Genomic DNA, 20442 nt, shown 5'->3' on the forward strand with positions numbered 1-20442 from the left:
CTTTTAAGTGTGTACTCACACATTACTGAGTTATGAGGACCTAAACAGTCATACAGAATGCAGAAATAGCCACATCTTTAAAAAATACAATTGAATCCTGTTAAATTAAACATATACCATGAGTAAAAGAGTATATAAGATTATGTTTGAACTGACTTTCCTTCCTTCTTTTTTTTTTTAATTTATTTTATTTATTTTTGCTGTGTTGGGTCTTCGTTTCTGTGCGAGGGCTTTCTCCAGTTGTGGCAAGCAGGGGCCACTCCTCATCGCGGTGCACGGGCCTCTCTTGTTACGGAGCACAGGCTCCAGACGCACAGGCTCAGCAGTTGTGGCTCATGGGCCGAGCTGCTCCGCGGCATGTGGGATCCTCCCAGACCAGGGCTCGAACCCGTGTCCTCTGCATTAGCAGGCAGATTCTCAACCACTGCGCCACCAGGGAAGCCCCCTTCCTTCTTTTTAGTTTGCTCTTTGATACTTCAAGGGCGCTTTGTTTATCCACAACAAAATTCCAAATCTAGGCAACTAGAATGCAGGGAAATGAACCAAGAGTATACCATCCACAAAGGCAGGGACCTTGACCAGCTTTGTTTATCACTATACCTCCTCTGCCTAACACAGTCACACTCAAATGTGTTCACTCTAATAAGGAATCACCATGGGCGGGAGTGCAAATCAGTATAACCTTTCTTGACGGAAATATAGCAACTAAAAGCCTTAGAATTATATATACCCTTTGACCGGTAAGTCCGCTTCTAGGAATTTATCCTAGGAAAATTAATTACATGTGAGCAAGGACTTGAATTCTAGGATGTTCGAGGGCCAGATCTTTTTAAAAGCAAAAACCTGCTAACAACCCCCAACATCCTGAACGAGGGCCCAGGGCGCGCCCTGCGTCACAGCTCACTCCGAGGCTGCTCCACACCGACCACGGCTCCCCGTGGACTCTGTCAGCGCCCACAGCACCCTACACTGGTCTCCTTCTCTCACCTCCTCTGCACGAGGACAGTGAGATACGACGTGTCTCAGGACCCACTAAAGGGAAAAGAGCCAGGGTGCGATCCAGCTGACTGATCCCAGAGCCCCAGTCTTGCCTCGAAAACAATGTTACTGCAAAAAAAAAAGGATTTCTCAACTCTTCTTACCCACCACCCATTCCTTTGATCATCTTCCCAGGAGCCGTGTCTTCAAAGGGAAAACCATCCGTAAGAGTCTCACAGGCACACCTCCGCCGGCTGGTCAATCTCACTGATTGGGGGGTTATACAAATGGCAGGATTTTTTTTTTTTCTTTCAAATACAAAATTATTAAAATAGTCTTTTCCCTCCAGTGTAGCACTTGTCTCCCAATTCTTCTTTCCCCACTCATAAAACTTGTTATTAGCATAATTATATTTCACGGTATAAAAAAAATAAACATGAAGCCCTCAATTAAAAAGAAAACACACACACACAGAATCAATTTCATTTTCATACAAAAACATGGTCCTTTGGTGAAATGATTTTTTTTTTTTTTTAATTCTTGTGCCCGATGAATGGCCTATGAGCATGGGGCCTGGGCAACCATCACCTGAAGAAATGAAAAGGCGGACCCACGGGAAGCATGCCAAGCGATTCTAGGCCTGGGGACCAGGGGTGCCGGGGCAAGCACACAAAGCCTGGGGCTTCAGGGGCGCTCACCTGGGAGCGAAGAAGCACTAGATTCACAGTAGGTACCAGGGCCTCTGGGTCGGGCATCGGGACAAGCAGCACTGGACTCGGTGGCTGAAATGTGGCACCACAGAGGTATAACAAAGGTGATGGAGCCTGTAGGTCTGAGCCTGGTGATGCTTCTGGTCAAGCCTGCTTTATCTTTGGAAATACACAGGTATAAGCTAAATAAAAATAAGAAGATAAATATAATATGTCTAAAACCAAATGAGCAAGCAGTCGAGATTATTTTATTATTATTTTATTATTTGCTAGAAAGACTTTTCAATATACAAGTGTGTTTCTTCCGAGAATTGCCCCAATGTGATCTCAAGAGTCCACGTTAACTCCTTTTCTGGAAACTTCCTTTTCTTAGCTGTTGTATTCTTGAAGAGCCTGGGCCATGAAGAGTTTGCCTAAGTTTTGAGCAGTGAACTCCTTGATGTTCTGGCAGTAAGTGTTAATCTGGCCTGTGCATTTGGGAAAGTGAGAAAGAGAGTCATAATGTTCCACAAACTGTAAAATGACCCAGAATACTAGTCAAACAAGAAAATCAGCATAACACAGAATCATCAGAATTTTATTTTGTTATGTTTTGAATCAAAAACAAAAACGAAGCAGACACAGATTTAGCGAACAAACTAGTGGTTACCAGTGGGGAGAGGGAAGGCGGGAGGGGCAATATAGGGGTAGGGAATAATAAGACGTACGAACTATTAGGTATAAAATAAGCTACAAGGCTATATTGTACAACACAGGGAATATAGCCAATATTTTGTAATAAATTTAAATGAAGTATAACCTTAAAAAACTGTGATTCACTAAATTGTAAACCTGGAACATATAATACTGTAGGGCAACTATACTTCAATAAAATTTTTTTTAAAAAGTTAAGAATTCTATTCGTTCATAAGGGATTAATAAAGAATATAAATTTTTTTTTTAAATAAGCTATCTTCCACTCTTGGTTACATGGATAATGAAGAAAAACGACAACTTCTAAAAAGATTATCAGCAGTTAAGCACATATTAGTTGTCAATCAAAATGTACTAACTGTGCAGACCAGACCAACACTGTAACTACCACAAGTGAGAAAACAGCGCTAGCTCTTCTTAGCCAGCTAGAAAGGAGATACCAAATCACAGAACTGTAAACTAACCAGACCCACCTGACCCAGACGTTAACTACAGCAGTTTTCAGTCCGTGCTCCGGAAATATTAACAGCCTGCTCCTGCACCCCCAGAGCCCAGACAGAGCATGAGCAAGGAGCCCATGTGAGGAAAGGGCTCCACCACTGCATTAGTCTTAAAACTAATGATCTAATCTGATGCAACAGTTACACATTTCTTGAAGGTATAAGAAATACAATTCTGCTTGAAGTGGCCCTTAAGTAAGTAAAGTGTCTCAGTTTCCCGAATCTCATTTATACAGGTACCAGAAAGCTTTAAGGAATTTGGAATTTCCCCCACACTAAAAATATATCAACAGAATTGAGAAATTGCAGAAGACCCTCTTTTCTCTGAGTTGGAGTTTCACTCTAACAAATCTCTCAGACAACTGGCTGACTGAATCAAACAGTATTCAACAACATTCATACAGAAATAAGGTGATTATAGCTAAATAAGGGCATGAATGTTATATATTCAAAATCAAGTCCTGGCACAGGACACAATGGCTCTACTACCTTAAGGCAGTGTTAAATGTTTATCCCCAGAGAAATTCCATGGAGAGTTACATTCATGTTGCTACAATACAAGTCAAAGAAAGGGAAATACTTCTTTGAGTCAAAAACTTCAGTTCAATTCAAATACCCACTTACAGACTGGGCTCAAGGCTAGGCTAGAACATCAAAAGTAAGGGGTTTGAACTCAATGGTCTTTTGCATTATGAGATGATAAACACTTTTTCTTGGTTTCCATGAAAGATGACTCACACAAAACCTTCCCATTTTAGAAAGTTTATATAATCCCATCTCAAAAGTGTTTGTTTAGATAAACACAGAGTGAAGCACTGAAAGGACCTTAGAAATAACAAAGACTGACAAATTCTTAAATTTCAGAAATTACAGGTGCTAGATTCAAGTCCATCATTTAACCATTTTAAATACACTAACTTTTAGATGTCTTACCCTGTGAATCTCTCACTGTCTCCTGCTTCCTAAAGAATAAAGAAAACCAGCCATGCTCTGCACTGGCTAACAATACCTGCAATGAGCAGAGAATCCATCCTGGCAGGGGGCTGATGTGGTTTGAAGAGTTTGGACAGATCCTCCTCAGGGAGCGGGGGTTCTCCTCGACTCTGGCGCTGCATATTCTCCTGCTGGCGACGCTGCTGATACTAAAATTCAGAGAGGAAATGACTGGGTTATTTTTCTCTACCTGGGGAGAAAAAAGACCTCCCTCACTTATGTGATCAGCAAAACTCCACTGCTTTGAACTCCAATCTCGGTTTTATAAATGTAACCCTTCATAACTCTTGCTTCTAAGAGGCTAAATATGGTTAACAGTCAAAGAAAACTTCCTTGTTGTAAACTCTAGTGTCACTCTGAGCTCTAAGATTATATAACTAATGATTTAGAAAAACAAAACTGGTTATGTGAGAAACATGGGGCTTACAGGCAAAGAAGCTCAAGATTCATGAGCGAAAGGGAGTAACTTGACCAATTATGACAACGGGGTAAACAGCACTGCAAGTATGATTCATCTTAACTTGAAGAACTAAGTAATGAAATATCATATTGGGGAATTTTTTCAGCTTTATCCTTATTGACCAAAGTAACAATAATACTGATGATGTTACTATTATAACGTCACCATTCCTGTTATTATTATAACAGTAAATACTATCAATTCCTAACAACAGATAATCATCTGTGCTTTAGCTCTACACCGAAGAAAGAATATTAGCACAGATAATGCTTCAAAAACTTTCAAACTCTGGATTCTTAAGACTCAATGCAGAGAAAGTGGGGTTATATATAAAGGTATATATCAACTATAAACTTATAGTTCAAACTACAATCAAGACGCTAATAGCTGTGGATTGCTTACAACAGCAGAGGAAATAATATCCCACACACAGCCTTAAAAGGTCAGATAATGCGAAACCAGGGTAGGCTTGTAAAATTTTAAGTCCTTAGATAAGGAAAGTAACTTGCTTTGCAAAAATTTCTACTCATTATGGGGTATGAGAGTAGAAGTGAGACAAATCTAAAAAGGGTTATGAATGGTGCTAAGTAGGAATAAATGTCAAATGCAAAAATTTATATCATACTAGAATTCTAAAAAATATCTCCTAAGATTGGTTTCCAGAATCAACTGTTTCATTGGTGACAGATTTTCAATTTGATCCTCCAGTTGGGTCTTTTACCTACAGGAAGAACCAGCAAGGGAATGGGATCAAGCTGGTTTTATTCTCCCCAGTTTATAAGAGACTTTCACCATCACCATCTTCACCACCATCTTTTCAGTTAAAAAAATGATACTTTATAGATTTATATGTGTTTTAAAAATTCTATGTGTGCAGAAACACAGTATTTTAAATTTCACTAAATATATGAACATTGGTATTAATTTTTTAAATATGATATTCTCAGAACCACTTAGTTGTGCTTAAAATCCTACAGTTACCAACGTCTAATTTAAAGTACATTTTAATGAACAGAGTAATCAAACACTCACATATATGTACATTCTGGAATCAACTTATCTATGAATCAAATGCTAAGAACATTTCAGAGCAATATAGTCCAAAACAGTATTCCAGGAACTGTGAAAATCATGTGGTCTTCAGGCAACACTAATAAAGATTAAGATTAAATGGCCAGAGCAGTGTGGATGCGCATATGAGAATATCCAGGTAATTCCAGATAAATCCGTATTATACTATCCATTTCACAGCAGTTGATCTATTATTTCCTATCAAAATTGCTTGCTCTTAATCACAATTGCTCAGTTTTTTAAATGAACTGAAGACTGCTAACTGTACTGCAATGAGCCACTAGCAAACCAATTATAGTTAGTAAAGAAATGAGCTGTGACCCTCTAGAATCTCTCTGCCTCTGATTTTCTCAATAAATGTATCTCTTTTTTGCATAACCTTGGCATTACAATCCAAGCTTAATCTACCAGCTCTCTTCAAGATAGGTATTTTTAAGTACAACTTGTAAATAATATATTAAGAATATACTATATAAAGAATAATCTTTTAAAACATGATAGAGTTACTAGCTAAGAGTCAATGCTTTATCAAAGATAATTAAGATCATTTTGAAGATGACTCTTGAAGCACCATACTTCAAAAGAAATTCTATGTTTGCTGAATTTTCCCATAATACCAACCTGATGTTTCTGCTGCTGCTGTTTACTCGTGTTCCTCATGTATGTGTTATATTTAACTATATCTTGGCTCATTTCATCCACTCTGTCCATCAGCAACTGGAGGGTCTTCCCCAAATGACTGCTGAAATATAAAGTAAGTATACTGACGTGTCATACTTTAAAGTTATAGCTCTGCCACTGCTCTAAGTAGTTTTGAAATATTAAACTGATCTGCCATTTGCTAAAAAAAATGAAAGCACACACATACAGGAAAGCAAAGGCAGAGGAGAGAATGAGAGCCGGCTTGCTATTAAACTTTCCATACCGAACCCACAACTATTAACTACAAGGGTATCTGAAATAGCTCAATTTCTTAGTGTCAGAGCATACACATGTCAGAGTAGAAAGAGTTAAACATATCTAGCAGGGTATCTAAAATGGGTACTTTCTGAACAACCAAGTTTAACCTAGGCTCAGTACTCCTGAACCTGTTTCCTGAGCCCCGCCTCCGCTCTCCCCAATTGTGCTCCAGAGCATTCAAATCAGTAGCCACAGAAAGGAAGAACCGGCAACCGGACTGAGACGTCTGGCACATGATTTCTCTACCTAGCAGGTTCTGAAAGAGTAACAATAGCATTTATTCTGCAAGGCCAAATGAAGCAAGAGGGCTCCTTCCCCTCCGCCCTTCCTAAAATCTGAAGTACAGTCATTCATCTTTCTTTTCCTCTCCATAAATTTCTACTGCAGCTTACTTACCAAAATCTTCTTACAAAGAGATGCTAATGGTTAGTACAACACCCACCATATTCACTGATTTCTGCCCACAACTATCTCCTACCATGTTAAGGCCCAGTACACGTATATGTACTCTAAAAATCACTAGCTGACAAATAGTACTCATTCATTCATTCCACATAGGTAACTACTAAACACCTATTATGTTCCAGCCTCAGTGATAGCAAATAAGGAGACACTAGTGAATGAGACATTCCTGGTCTCGGTTTTCACTGAGCTTACAATTGATGGGGAGGGGGAGGAGGGAAGAGGGGAGATAAGACACTTAGATAGTGTGGTCAGAATATCTCTTTTAAAAGGTGACAGGCTAGAGCTTCCCTGGTGGCGCAGTGGTTGAGTCCGCCTGCCGATGCAGGGGACGCGGGTTCGTGTTCCGGTCCGGGAAGATCCCACATGCCGCAGAGCGGCTGGGCCCGTGAGCCATGGCCGCTGAGCCTGCGCGTCCGGAGCCTGTGCTCCGCAACGGGAGACGCCACAACAGTGAGAGAGCCGCGTACCGCAAAAAAAAAAAAAAAAAAAAAAAAAAGGTGACAGGCTGGAAGCACAAGATTAGAAGGAATCAGCCATGCAAAAAGTATTCTAGGTGAAAGAAAGCCCAAGTGCTGAAGGCCTGAGGTGGGTAAGAACTAGACAGGTAAAAAGAGGAGGCCTGCCATGGGAGGAGCACAGAGACAGGCTACGGAGGCCAGACAAGCACACACCAGGCGCCATTAGCTGCCTCGCACAACACCCCAACCACACGGTCACTTAGTGTGAATGAGAACCCGCGACTCTGACATGAATCCCTGGTGACATGTTTTGCCTGAAATTTTAAAATGATTTAGCCTGGCTGCTATGCAGAGAATACACTGGAGGGTAGCAACTAGGAGACAGTTAAGAGTCCACTGTGGAGTGCTGGCAAGAATGTAGAGAAATTAGAATACTCATACGTTGTGGGGAGAATGTAAAATGATGCGGCCACAGTGGAGAACAGTTTGGTGGTTCCTCAAAAAGTTAAACATAGGGTTACCATATAACCCAGCAATTCTACTCCTAGGTATATACTCAAGAGAACTGAAAACTTATGCTTACACAAAAACTTGTACATGTATGTTAATAGCTGCGTTATTCAAAACAGACAGAAACTGGGGAAAAAAACCGAAAAGGATGAATGGATAAACAAACTGTGATTTGTACATACAATGAAATACTACTGAGTTATAAAAAGAGCAAAGTACTGATATATGAATGAAACTTAAAGGCATTATACTAAGTGGAAGAAGCCAGACACAAAAGGCCACTTACAGCATGGTTCCATTGATAGGAAACATCCAGAAGAGGCAAATCCACAGAGACAGAAAGTAACTACTGGCTGCAAGGGGATGAGGGGAGGCAAAGTGACTACTTAGAGGCATGGGGTTTCTGCTTGGGGTGATGAAAATGTTTCAAAATTAGTGGTAATGATTGCACAATACTGCAAATGCATTAAAAACCACTGAACTGCATTCTTTAAAAATGGTTAAAATGTTAGATTTTATTTTACATGAATTTTATTTTAAAACTGCACGTGTGCACGCGCGCACACACACACACACACACACACACACACACAGAATCTACTGTGGCATTGCAGAGAGAAGTAGTGGCGGCCTGGAACAGCCCAGTGGCAGTGAACATGGAGAAAAGTGGGCAGAACTGAGAGAGGAATCAAGGGAGACTCCCAGTTTCCTGGCTTGAGCAGCTAAACGGTTGGTTACAGCACTTACAGAGAAAGAAAAGGCTGAGGAAGAAACAGACTGGGAATACTGGGAATGACTAAAAGTAAATCCAGTTAAAACATGGATTCCATCTGTAACCTAAAGAAAATAATTAGAAAGCTTTGGCTCTTTATCTTAAATAATAGAAAGAGCGTAGATCTGTGTGTGTGTCTGTGTGTGCGTGTGTGTGTGTGTGCACGCAAATTTATCTTTTAATCCCAGTCTGGCACTATCTATATTACCTCGATCCAGCAGCTTGGTCTAATGACTTAACTGAAGAATCAAGTGCTTTTTTCAAATTAAATTTTATTTCATATTTATCTTATTCCATTGTAATTTTGTGAATCATTTTTCACTTTTAAATATTTCTTCTTTGGACATTAGATTAAGTATTCACTTTTCTGTTCTTTCCCAATTTCTTAATAGTCTGATTTTAATTCATCCATAATTTGAGCTGATGGTGCAAGATCAGGAATTAAAATGATTTTTTTTCCCCCAATAGCTAATCAAATGTCCAGATCCACTGATTATTTAGTTACAATGCTTTCCAAGTAACTTCAGGGCTGAAATTTAACTATACTGTGCCCTCTCACATGCATTCTTTCACACACATTACTGAGAACATACTTTTCGAGTCACTCTGTTATAAGATACTATATTCAGTCACTCTGTTATAAGATACTATATAAGACATTGTTGCACTCAAAGCACTCTAGTGAGAAGCAAGGAACACAAAAAGAAATGTAACACAGTGGTAGTAGATTCTATAATAGAACAGAAGCATAAAAGACAGTTTGGTGGGATCAGATGAGACTTTCCAGATTATGTGACAGCTGAATTTTGAGTTTTTGAAGGAGCTGAAGATGGGAGTTGGAGACAAGGAAGATGCAGAGGGACACTGCAGATACTGTGTGTAGTTAGCATGGTCAGAGACACTGGCATGAAAAGCATGATACATCTGAAGAACTGCAAGTAACAGTCCATCAGAAGAAGCATGGGAGAAGGGCAAGACTGGGAAAAAAGAGAGCAATGAAACTGAAGAGGCAAACGGTCACGGTGCAAAGACTCTTGGAAGTTGGGCTATAATTTTGGATGCTACTCCAAGGACAATGGGGATTCAGCCAAATATTTTAAGCAAAGGAGTAATATGATCATACAATTTGCATTTAGCAAGATCACTGCAATGAAAGAGGAAAAGGTTAGGAGCAGGAAGTTAGGAGACTGTGAAAGTAATCAGGAAAAGAAATAATGAGGCCCTGACCTAAGGTAGCAAAAGACAAGGAATAAGATGAAATCACCCCAGGAATCACACACAGGAAGACAGACCCCAAGGAACACTGATATTTAGGGATGAGCAGAAGAAGGCTGACTGTGGAGAATGAGAAGTAACCCAGAAGTAACCCAGTGGTAGTATCCTAAACTACAAAGAAACCTTCAGGAAGAAGGTTTATCAACATATTAAATTTTCAACACTCTATAACATCCAACAATATCGTGATAAAGTTACCTTTTGCAACTTCAGCGAGAACTCTAACAACACAGAATAGATGGAATACTAAGTGTTTAGGATAAGTGGAAAATGAGTAAATACAGACAGCGACATATAGAAAATCCTATTAAGAAGTTTGACTGTAAAAAAACAGGGGGAGGAGAAAATGAAGTAAAAGGTTAAAGGAGATGGATATTAATGGCACGAGGTCAAAAGGTGTTTTTTCTGTAACTTTGTTGTTTAAGATGATGGTGACTTTAAACAAGTTTAAATGTCCTTACTCTTAGGAGATGCATGTTCAAGTATTTAGGGGTTAAGTGCCACGTCTGCAATTTACTTTCAAATGGTTCAGGAAAGAAAGTACCCATTTATGTCTAGAGAGAGAAAGAGAACAGGTGCAAATGTAGCAACACATACACCTGGTGAATACAGGTCAATGTTTATGGGTGTTCACTGTATTACTTATTATCCTTTCAATTTTTCTCAACTGTCGAGCATTAAAAAAAAAAAAAAATTAATGGGAAAATCCAGTCAATAAATGTAACAGAAAAGAACCAGTACAGAGAGGAACTGGAGATACCCAAGGAGAGAGGGTGCAGAAAAAGACAGAGCTGGATGAGGCCTCAGGGGAGACACTGATCCCTCATTTTCACCAGTTAAAGAACTGAGGCCCAAAGAACTATATTAAATACAAGAAATACTGTAATTAACTACATGATTACTTGTTAAATAAGTCACTTATGTTCTTAAGCGCAAAAGAAATTCACAGAAGGGAAAGATCACCACCAATCCTTGACTGGGTGATCGAGGAGAGAGCAATGACACTGGAGAAAGCCATTAAGAAGAGTTAACTGCCATTGCAGAGAAAGATCTATTATTTTTTCCAGACCTTACATCTTGGAGACTGACTACACTGATTTTAGCAATGAGAAAGGTGCTACTAGAAGAGAACTTCCCTCTCTACTAAAAAGCGTCTTTAACGCGAAGTACTAACATTACGTGTTGTATATGTAATTATATATGTAATTATAGTGAAAGAGCACAAGCACAGGTATGTGGACTTTAAACATTTCATAACATTTCTGTTACTATAGTGCTCTTCAGAAATCTAACCAATAAGAAATACGTGAAAATCTGCACAGTACAGGTCTTGAAGGGCAAAAGGAATTAACAATAATACAGAACTATTTCACAGATAACACTCATAGGAAATCAGGTCCACTACCAAGAGCAATTTTATGGGGATCTTTTCAGTACCAGTTCAACTAGAATCGTGAAACGGAGTTATTGTTGGCAGTTTCAATAATATAGTCTTTTCTTTTATTTCCAAGGAAAGAACGAACTGAAAACAGATAACTTAAACAGATGTGAATGGAGAGGTGCAGTGATAAGTCTGCTCTGGCTACAGTATCAATCTGTCCTTATTATCCTTCATGTATGATGCCCACCCTTAGTTTACTTTTTTAAAGAGGAAATAAGAACAGAATTGTTTTTTCATGTGTGAAAAGCCAAAGGCTTGATTTTTTAAAATTAATAAAGGCTGTTATGAAATAACCATTACCAGAACTTCCGTCTAATAATATTAAAATTAAGAATTAGAATTTTTTAAATGAAAGGGAATGCAATATGTTTTATTCATAGCATAAAGCAAAGTTATCAGGTAAATGAAAGAACTGGAACACGCATATGGGTTGTGATAAGCAAGACCAAGCAAAATGTTTAAGGAGCTACTTCAGAATGATTCTGATGCGGTTTCTTAGAAAAAGTTTTATGGCAAATGATGATTAGCAATCATCATGCTACTAATATTAGAAATTAAAATTTGAGAGGTACAAAGGTTACATTTCAGTCTTTTAAATTAGGACTATCAATTTGGGCCAAAGTAACAGTCCATTCGTATAAGCACTGCTTCAAGGTTGCTTCTTTTTTTTTTTCTTCTCCCAATAGGAACACCAATTTACCCTTTTAAATAACTTCACATGGAAAGCAAACATCTTCTCTTCCTATTTCATATAAAATACAGAAGATTAAAAACTATAATAAAGTATTTGTCCAGATCTTAGTTGCTATGGCGAACTGGGAACATTTTCTCGGCTATTCTAAATGCCGCTTTGGACAAACAGACATTACAGACCAGCTCATTGGTAATGGGAAAGCAGAGAAGGGCTGTATTTGTTTTGTACCCTCAATAAAGGAAGCTCGGGGAAAGGTGAAGACGTAAATAATACGTAAGCAAAAGCTTTCACATAGTAAATTTAAAATTATTATATAACTATATACTTAATACATCAAATTGCATGCTGAAAAAGGTTCTTAGCTCAATGCTTTAAATACAGGTGTGCCGAGTGTGTTTGTGAAAGCAATGAAGAAAAATATGACCTTCTAAAAGAGACAAATTAAAGGACTATTGTGAACATACATTTGCAGTCAAACAGTACACTCTTTAGTGCCAAATGACCCTTGCAACCTGGCTGTATTACTGAGCCCTCCGTTTACCATCCAGTTTCCATCTCCTTCCCCTGTTAAGACTTTCTAGTGGCCTCTGTGATGAATTCATGCAATGAAGGTGGCACTTCAACCACAGTGCCACCCATCCCAGTGCATGGAGAAGAACACTGGGTATACTGGTCCTTCTGGGTTTACCCCTACTTGTCTTATACTGAAGAAGTACAAAGCCTGCATATTCTTTTGTACTAGCTTCTATCTGGGATAACTAGAAACCTGATAAATAACTGAGCTTCTGTTCCAAACTGGTTGCTTTATGAAAACACACCTTGTTTTTCTAAGCCATTCAACAAATGCATACTGATAGATTACCTACTTGCTATTAGCCTTCTCCTGCCACAAAACAATCACTAACATCAGGCTTAAAGGGAATTTAAGAGGAGCTATATACATGACTCTGTTCATATTTCTGTTAAAAGCAATCAATGAGGGGAAATGAAACATTAATTTCATAAAGGAAATAATCTGTTTTAGAACACCTCAGTCAGCATTTTATCAATATAATAAATAATATCTTAGCAACTAGATAGCCAAAGCAGTCACGATGAAGCAAATGATGTCACCACTGTCTAAGAAGCAAAAGCCAGTGTGAGGTTCAGAAAATTCTAATTTTGGTTGAAAATTCAAATGGAAAGCTTACTGCTTATAGAGTCTACATCTGAACAAGGGCAAATGCCACAGTAAAACAAAGAAGCATTTTGGTTTTCTCCCAAGCATTATTAAATATCCAGACCTAATACCACGGCCTCTAAGGATACTGTACAATAAATAAAGCTGAGCCAAATCACAAAACCCCTCCCCTGTGGGCATGGACCATCTCAAAGCAAAAATGACACAGAGAAGGCAGCAGAGCGTTCCTATAATAACAGGAGCTATTAGTATTCAAACACCATCTCACTTTATCAATAACCACGGTGTTTTTCCTTGGATTTTAGTAGAGCTGGACAAGTACTACATGTTGCTACTATGTCTTAAGAACCTCAAAATGTGCTTAAGTAATTTTCTTCTTGTTTCACAGGTTAAAGTCTAAGTAAAAGACTCTTTTGCAGAAAGTGATAAAAAAGGGACTTTTCATTAGACAGGGCCGCTTACCTGCTAGCAAGACTGAGCAATTCATGTTTATCTGCTACAGCTGACTTCTTCTCAAGCTCCCACATTAGGACGTTGATCAGATGTGAATTTTTAATTACAATCGGCACTTCTTCAAACATGTGCTCAAAGGTGATATTTCCCTTTTTCAATCTGTGAAGCATGTTAAAAATACATTAGTCTGGTGGTCAGAAGTTAAGTGTTAAAGTGATTATTTCATACATTTTCCCTAATTACAGGCCCTCTTCAGGATTTTTGTCTCATTAGCACTTTTAAAAAGGGAGAGAAACTAGAGTTTTACAGAGTCAAGCCTAAGTCGAGTGATTTGAACAACTCTGAAAATGATCCGAGTTGGAGCTATAAGACTAGAAAATAAGACTCTTAGCAAAAGAAACTATTGTTTCTTCACAATCAGGTTATCTTCAAAATTTCAGATACTAAAATGTAAATGCCATAGGAAATCATGCTATATAATCTATATCTAAAATATTTAAAGTAGCTAGAAAAGAGAAATACTCTAGTTTTTGGAAAGTTCACTTTAAAAGCCAACTGAACTCAAGAGATTAACAAGTAGCAGGACACTCACACGTTACTCCACACGCGGTGGCTGAGAACACGGCGAGAACGCAACTCCTCAGAGTTTAGTTATAACTACCATGCCCAGGAACTGTTCAAGAGTTAGCTTTTCTTTTTAAATGCTTCGCATCTTAATTTCTTTAGGAACCAAATGGTAAACTAGTAATGAATTGTCTGTCCTACATGAAGTCAAAAGCACTAACTTTAAGAAGAAATAAAAATTCCTATAATTAACAGAAAATGAAAGAATTCTGAATTTTTTTAATTTTAATGTAAATATTCCAATGCCATTATGTAGGATCACAAAACAGCTTTTTCAATTAATTCTTTGCATACCTGTCACCCATAAAATATCCAAAAAATCCACATTCCTTACTGAACCCCCCAAAATATTTATATCTTTCCACACACACACCCCCAATGAAACAGGTCAGAAAATAAGACAAACAGCTCACGACTGTTCTGATACAGAACTTACAATCTGACAGCCACTGAACACTCACTCATCCCACCTCCCTTTATTTAATCATATATTTCTTCAAATCCAGTAGCTAATTAATCCCCACTCTAACTGAATTCACTCATGCTGAGAACAACAGATGAGACATTCCATAAAGAACAGTTTAAACATGGAAAGGGAGAAATCAAGTGGCACTCAGCCATGCAGAAACTTCTACCGTCCACATGGCAAAAGCATTACCACACCACCACCGAGGATTCAATACATGTGGCAAACTAATATCTTAAAAGAAAAACACCTGATCCTTAACATATGCCTTATAGGCCCCCAAACACTTACGCTTCGGGAGAAAAATCCTTCTCTTTACAAACTTCCATCAGTTTAGGAGTCAGTCTGTATGCCTTTAGTGAGAGAGACCCTTGGGCAGTTTTTATGGGATCTCAAATAAGGAAAAGAAAAAGAAATTACTAAGAATTCTGTCACTACCAGTGCCCAAATGACACTGGTTCTGGGCACATTCTGTTAATTATCATAGTCTTTGCAAAATGAAGATCAAAATAAATAATCAGAACACAATTTGAAGCAGATTCAAACCAGCATAGCAAACAGTAAGTGAAAATGCAGGAACCTATCATCCTACTTATAATAGGCAGAATAACTTCCTCCCGAAAGTATAAACAAAAGATACAAAATACAGTTATTTTCAAATCTATTCCTCAGCTAGAACCAGCAATCTTGACAAAAATTAAATATAGCATATGTTCTATACATCTTACATACATCTTGTATAATTAGAAGGAAAATACTAATGAATATTAAACATGAAAATTCACTGGACACATTGTGTAGTTCTTAGTCCACTAATTTAAATAAACAGCCCTTCCAAAATTTATCCATCCTAACAATCACTGTTCAAATTTTTTAGTTAAAGCAGATTCTAAAAACAAAACCACTGAAGTCAAAGTGCAATCACAAGTGTCTCTTTAGTTTTAGAGAAACTAATTTTATCAAAGCTAACGCTTAAACACTCCGTGAGTAAGGGAGCTTAGCACTTGCTGCATAACGGCTCCGGTATGCCAATATTCGCCTAAAACCTGTGTTAACATTCATGTTGCCTGAAACTTAACACAGTGAAACTTTTAGCAATAGGTGATAAAATGAAAACCAAAATAGATTGAAACAAGTGGAAAATTCATCAAGGTCTGATGATGCAATGTTTCCAGCCAGTATAAGTACACTTTAACAACTTGTTCTTTACTGCAATCCAATTGTTAACATACTGAAACAATTTGGGGGCAGCTCATAAGATTGATCGTATTCATTAGTATTTTTTCTGACAGATACTCAGGACGTTACATTTACTTCTCAGCTGGAAACTATATGCAAGTCTGCCAGATATGGCAAACTGTGAGTGTTTGGGGAGGGGGAAGGCTATAAAGCTGTTAAATTGCCTACAGTTCTGATACAGCACAGAACATCTGGTCTGGAGAGCTTGAGGAAACACCATTAAATAGGCCGAAAAGAAAAAAATCTTTGTGCTAAGAAACAGTCCAGGTTTTGTACGCTGCTGTCAGAGGTATAAAAAAACTTGGCACACTGTGTTATGATTGGTCAGTCACGTACAGAGCCAGACACTCTAGCAATCGGGGTTTGTTAGACATCTGGTCTAGTTCCACCAGCCCCTTCAAATGAGGGAGGGGAGATGGAGGAATAAAAATGAAGCAGCTACTCCAGCATTCCAAAATGTACACATCAGGGCTCTGATAGCAAGAAAAATAAACAGAAAGAAGGAAACCCTGTCTAGACTTAGCTGCTGCTGAGGCTGCTGCAGAAACAGGGTTGGTATTTACTTGAGAAGGCCTGCCAGGCTGCTCTTAGAGGCGAAAAGACAGAAAGCAAAAATAGTAGTAGTAATAATATTAAGGGAAGAAAAGAATAATAAAGGAAACTCCTACTAACCGTAAATGAGAACGACAGATTCTTCAATGGCATGCTGGTAACTGAACTGAGAATCCAGAAGCGCCCGGGTGACGAACGAGCCGTAGTATGTGGACTGGTACCAGCCCACATGGAGATGGTCGATGTTTACATGGCGAAGGCTCCGCATCATTTCCATCTGATATTGGACTAGATGATGGGAACGAGGGGGACAAAAGAAAAACTATTTAATGACATTACCCATATTAAAAACAAGCCTTTCTGGAAACAAATTTCTACACAACTGTTTATTAGCTAAAGGGAACAGGTTTCCAGATTTTAAATTCATTCACTTCTCATATAAAGAAAACAAATTAAGCTTTCAAATCATTAGGGCATTCCTTTTCTCATTAACAAAAACACATTTTGTAGAAACAGTATTAAAAATCTAATAATAATGCCTTATTCCAAACAAGTAATTATTTATTAAATGTGTCTCCACTTTTAAGGAAAAAATTTGTGTAATTACTAAATTGGATGGTTGTAAGAAGTTATGTTTGAATTAATAAGTTGAGAGTAGTTATCAACGTCTTCAACACAGCTTTTAGAACTGAGAAGTTAAAACCATCAAGAAAACCAACAGGAAAACAATTAACTACCACATTATTTAAGTATGAACAGGACACAAGCTGTAGCTGATTAAAAATAGAAGAATTCATTTTTGCCTTCAACTGGTGCCCCCTGCTGCATGTGCTAAATTTAGAAAAGAATTCTTCTTGTCTGTGTGTTCCTTTGTGTTAAGTAATCAACAGTATTTTTTTTCATGAGAATAGTTATATTTTAATCACCATGTACAGAATGAAACAGTTGGATGACTTTTACATGTCAAATTAATGACTATAACGTATATTATTAACTCAAAGCTGTATTACTAGAAAAATGGGTTCAGACACTATAATAATGTATTCTGAAAAGCAATATAGCCCAATAATGAGTAGCAAATATGTAAAACAGGAGAAAATTTTATAGTTAACATAATATTCAAGCTATTTCTATTACAATAAAAATGCACGACTGTGTTGAGTAAACATATTTGCTTAACTCAAAATCTAACCATTTCATTTTCAAAACTCTTAATCAGGTTTCAGCAAAAGTAAAGTTAAATGTCTGTCATTTCCTTGGTTATAGCACTACGGTTTTACAAAGCAAACAAAATTCAGAATCATAAAGTATAGAAGAACCTTCCCCAGATGGACACGGTCTTTTCAACATTTGTTACTAGGTAAAGAAAGTATAAATCTGCTTATTCCAAGGAAGGTTATATTTCTTATGATAAAAGATGGCAGCCAACTCATCAACTACTCAAGAATTATGTGTTTTTTGAAGTTTTCTTTTCATATACAATATGAAGGCTTCAAGAAGAAGCAGTATAAAATTAACATGGTAATCTTGAATCAATTACCTTTTATCTTAATTTTTTCGCTTCTAGCATATAAGATATCCCCCTTCCTAGCCAGTTTAACAGATTCCTATCAACCACATAAAACTGGGATAGAACCATTGCTATTGTTTCCTTCTGCTTTAAAATTTCATAACTCTTTTAAAGTAAAATCACTGATTTGGCTAGTAAAATTTAATCAAATGTAACTTATGAATGAAAAATCCTAATATCACCAGTAAAACAGGAGCCAGAACTAAATTTAATTATTTATTTTAAAGGGATAGGAAAGAGGAGATGGGGAGCAATTACCAAGCAACTGACAGTACAAACACGATTTTATAGGATGAGTTTTTTAAAACTGGTACTTCTAAAACATCTGTCAATGTACAATTTAGCTATAATATAAGCAGAAGACAGATTCTACCAACTGGCAGTAGTAGAAAAGAAGAAAAGACCCGGAGTCTAGTGATCTAGGTTCTCATGTCGGCTCTGAGATTTCTGCCGTGGGGCATCTCGCTGTCCTTCTCTGATGCTCAGTTTTCCCATCTCCAAAAAGATCTGAGAGCTCATTCCAGTCAAAATGCTACGATTCCACACTGTTCACTGGATATGCTAATTACAAGTAATGATTCTTCTATAAACTAAAGCAGGTAGCATGCATTAATAATTAAAAGTGCTTTCCTATGAAAAATATTCTGTAATCTTACTAAGTCAAACAGCCTGAATACAACAGATTTTATAATAGCATTTTCAGGATGCATGAAGTAGAAAACTTTACAATCAGTAGCAAACCTCCAGATTCCTTCTTCATCCAGAGTCTTACCTATCTTACAGCCCCTTGGTAACGATAAGGAGGAAAATGAAGTGTTTCTCTCAGCTAGAGAAGAGACTAAAGACTATAAGCCTATGAATGAAGCCTGTCACCCTCGGAGTTACCATTGTAATAAATGCCAATGTATTTATTTCTGGAGATTGAGGGATGAAGAAATAAACCTCTATATTACGGGTGAGGCTGGAGGTGGGGGGAGCACTTCTATTTTCCTCTTCTACAGCTTAGAAAATCATGACATACAAGATTTTACGAGGCTTTAATAAAAATTTATTTTTAAGGTCATAAGAGTTTTCATAGGATGAAAATACAAATCTAAGGGTTAAGACCAATGACAGGTGAGTTAATAAAATTGCTTTTGAAAATCTACAATGAACTGGAATTTCACTATTACACACACAAAAAAATATGTGAAATTTCAGGTCATTCTTCATCTAGGTTTAGACCTACCACCCCCATTTTTTAAATTAAAAAACACAACTTTTTTTTTTTTAATGCATGTCCTCTTGGAGGTATCAGAGAAAGAAAGGATCTAACTAAAAAGACTACAAGTGATCCTTGAAAAGGTGAGGGTAAGGGTGCTAGAGCTCCAAAGTGAAGTTGGGGTGCACTGAGGCCCAGTCCTCGCTGGAACTATACATATAAGGCTCCATTAAATGCACAGTTTAAAGAGGTTACTTCGATTTAATTAAAAAAAATTTTTTTAAGGAAGTCATATTTGTTCTATTATATGCAATCAAGAGACAACTCAGAAACAGCCACGTGAATTTTTATCTCTGCAGGTGTTTCAGGTCTATGTCCTTGTTCTAATGTTAACACAGACTTGTGACCCTTGTCTCCTTTCACAGTTTTTCCTCCTCCTCCAACCCAAGTTCTCAAAAAGTACAAAATAAAACCCTACAAAAGCTTCCCGGTAAACCTACGTGGGGATAAGAAATGCACAGCAGACTGTCCCACTAAACTGTCTCAAAACTGTGCTCCCAACACGCCCATCAATCAACTGAACTGAGCTGCCACACCGGCTGACACCCATTTACCCTCTGACACGGAAAAAAAAGTCGTGATACAGTGACATGCCAGTAAACTTTACACAGGAAATAAGGGACGATCATTCCAGATTCTAATCTCCCAGGCAAATGCCACTGCTTTAGTGGCTCTGCTAGTCTAGTCCCTCTCAGGAGTTATGCTGGAGGTGGAGGGGAGGGATACTGGGGGTGGGCAGGTGAGACACAAACAGGAGACCCAGTTTAGCTAGGACACCGGGTAAACAGAAAGGGGAAGGGCTCATGCTATCTGGAAAGGACTGTGAGGACGGACGTGTGTCCCAGCCCGCAGGCTCTGGGGAGTAGGGGCTGGTGCTATTTCCTTCTCATTCCCAGCCATCCTCACTTACCCTCTCCCTGCCACCACCCGCCGCTGGAGTTTTAAAAGAAGGGTAGAAAAGATGTGGCTAGACAGATAAGGTTCACTCCTATCTCTCAGAAGGAAGAGAATTACAGCAACAGAAACAAAAGAGAAAGGAGAAGGGAAAGAAAACCAAAGTTCCTTGATATTAAAGTGCCACACCTCCCTATAGTTGAGTTAACGCAGATCAATGAAA

At 38.0% G+C, this 20442-nt stretch overlaps 1 protein-coding gene across 2 annotated transcripts in view; it reads right to left on the reverse strand.

Annotated features, from left to right (window-relative positions):
• Nucleotides 1-1931: 1931 nt before the first annotated feature.
• EIF3H (eukaryotic translation initiation factor 3 subunit H) overlaps nt 1932-20442 on the reverse strand; it is an 86930-nt gene continuing 68419 nt past the window's right edge. Inside the window, exons 3-8 of one of the 2 annotated variants that reach the window (XM_060128154.1) lie at nt 16615-16782; nt 14995-15094; nt 13623-13772; nt 6027-6144; nt 3891-4023; nt 1932-2155 (exon numbers count right to left, since the gene is read on the reverse strand). In XM_060128154.1, the coding sequence (XP_059984137.1) occupies nt 2058-2155; nt 3891-4023; nt 6027-6144; nt 13623-13772; nt 14995-15094; nt 16615-16782 (767 nt within the window). In that variant the 3' untranslated portion in view covers nt 1932-2057. Of the gene's footprint in view, nt 2156-3890; nt 4024-6026; nt 6148-13622; nt 13773-14994; nt 15095-16614; nt 16783-20442 lie in introns of both variants that reach the window. The other variant, XM_060128151.1, reaches the window with a different exon arrangement.

Source organism: Lagenorhynchus albirostris, chromosome 17 (genome assembly GCF_949774975.1).
Source record: "Lagenorhynchus albirostris chromosome 17, mLagAlb1.1, whole genome shotgun sequence".
NCBI lineage: Eukaryota > Metazoa > Chordata > Mammalia > Artiodactyla > Delphinidae > Lagenorhynchus > Lagenorhynchus albirostris.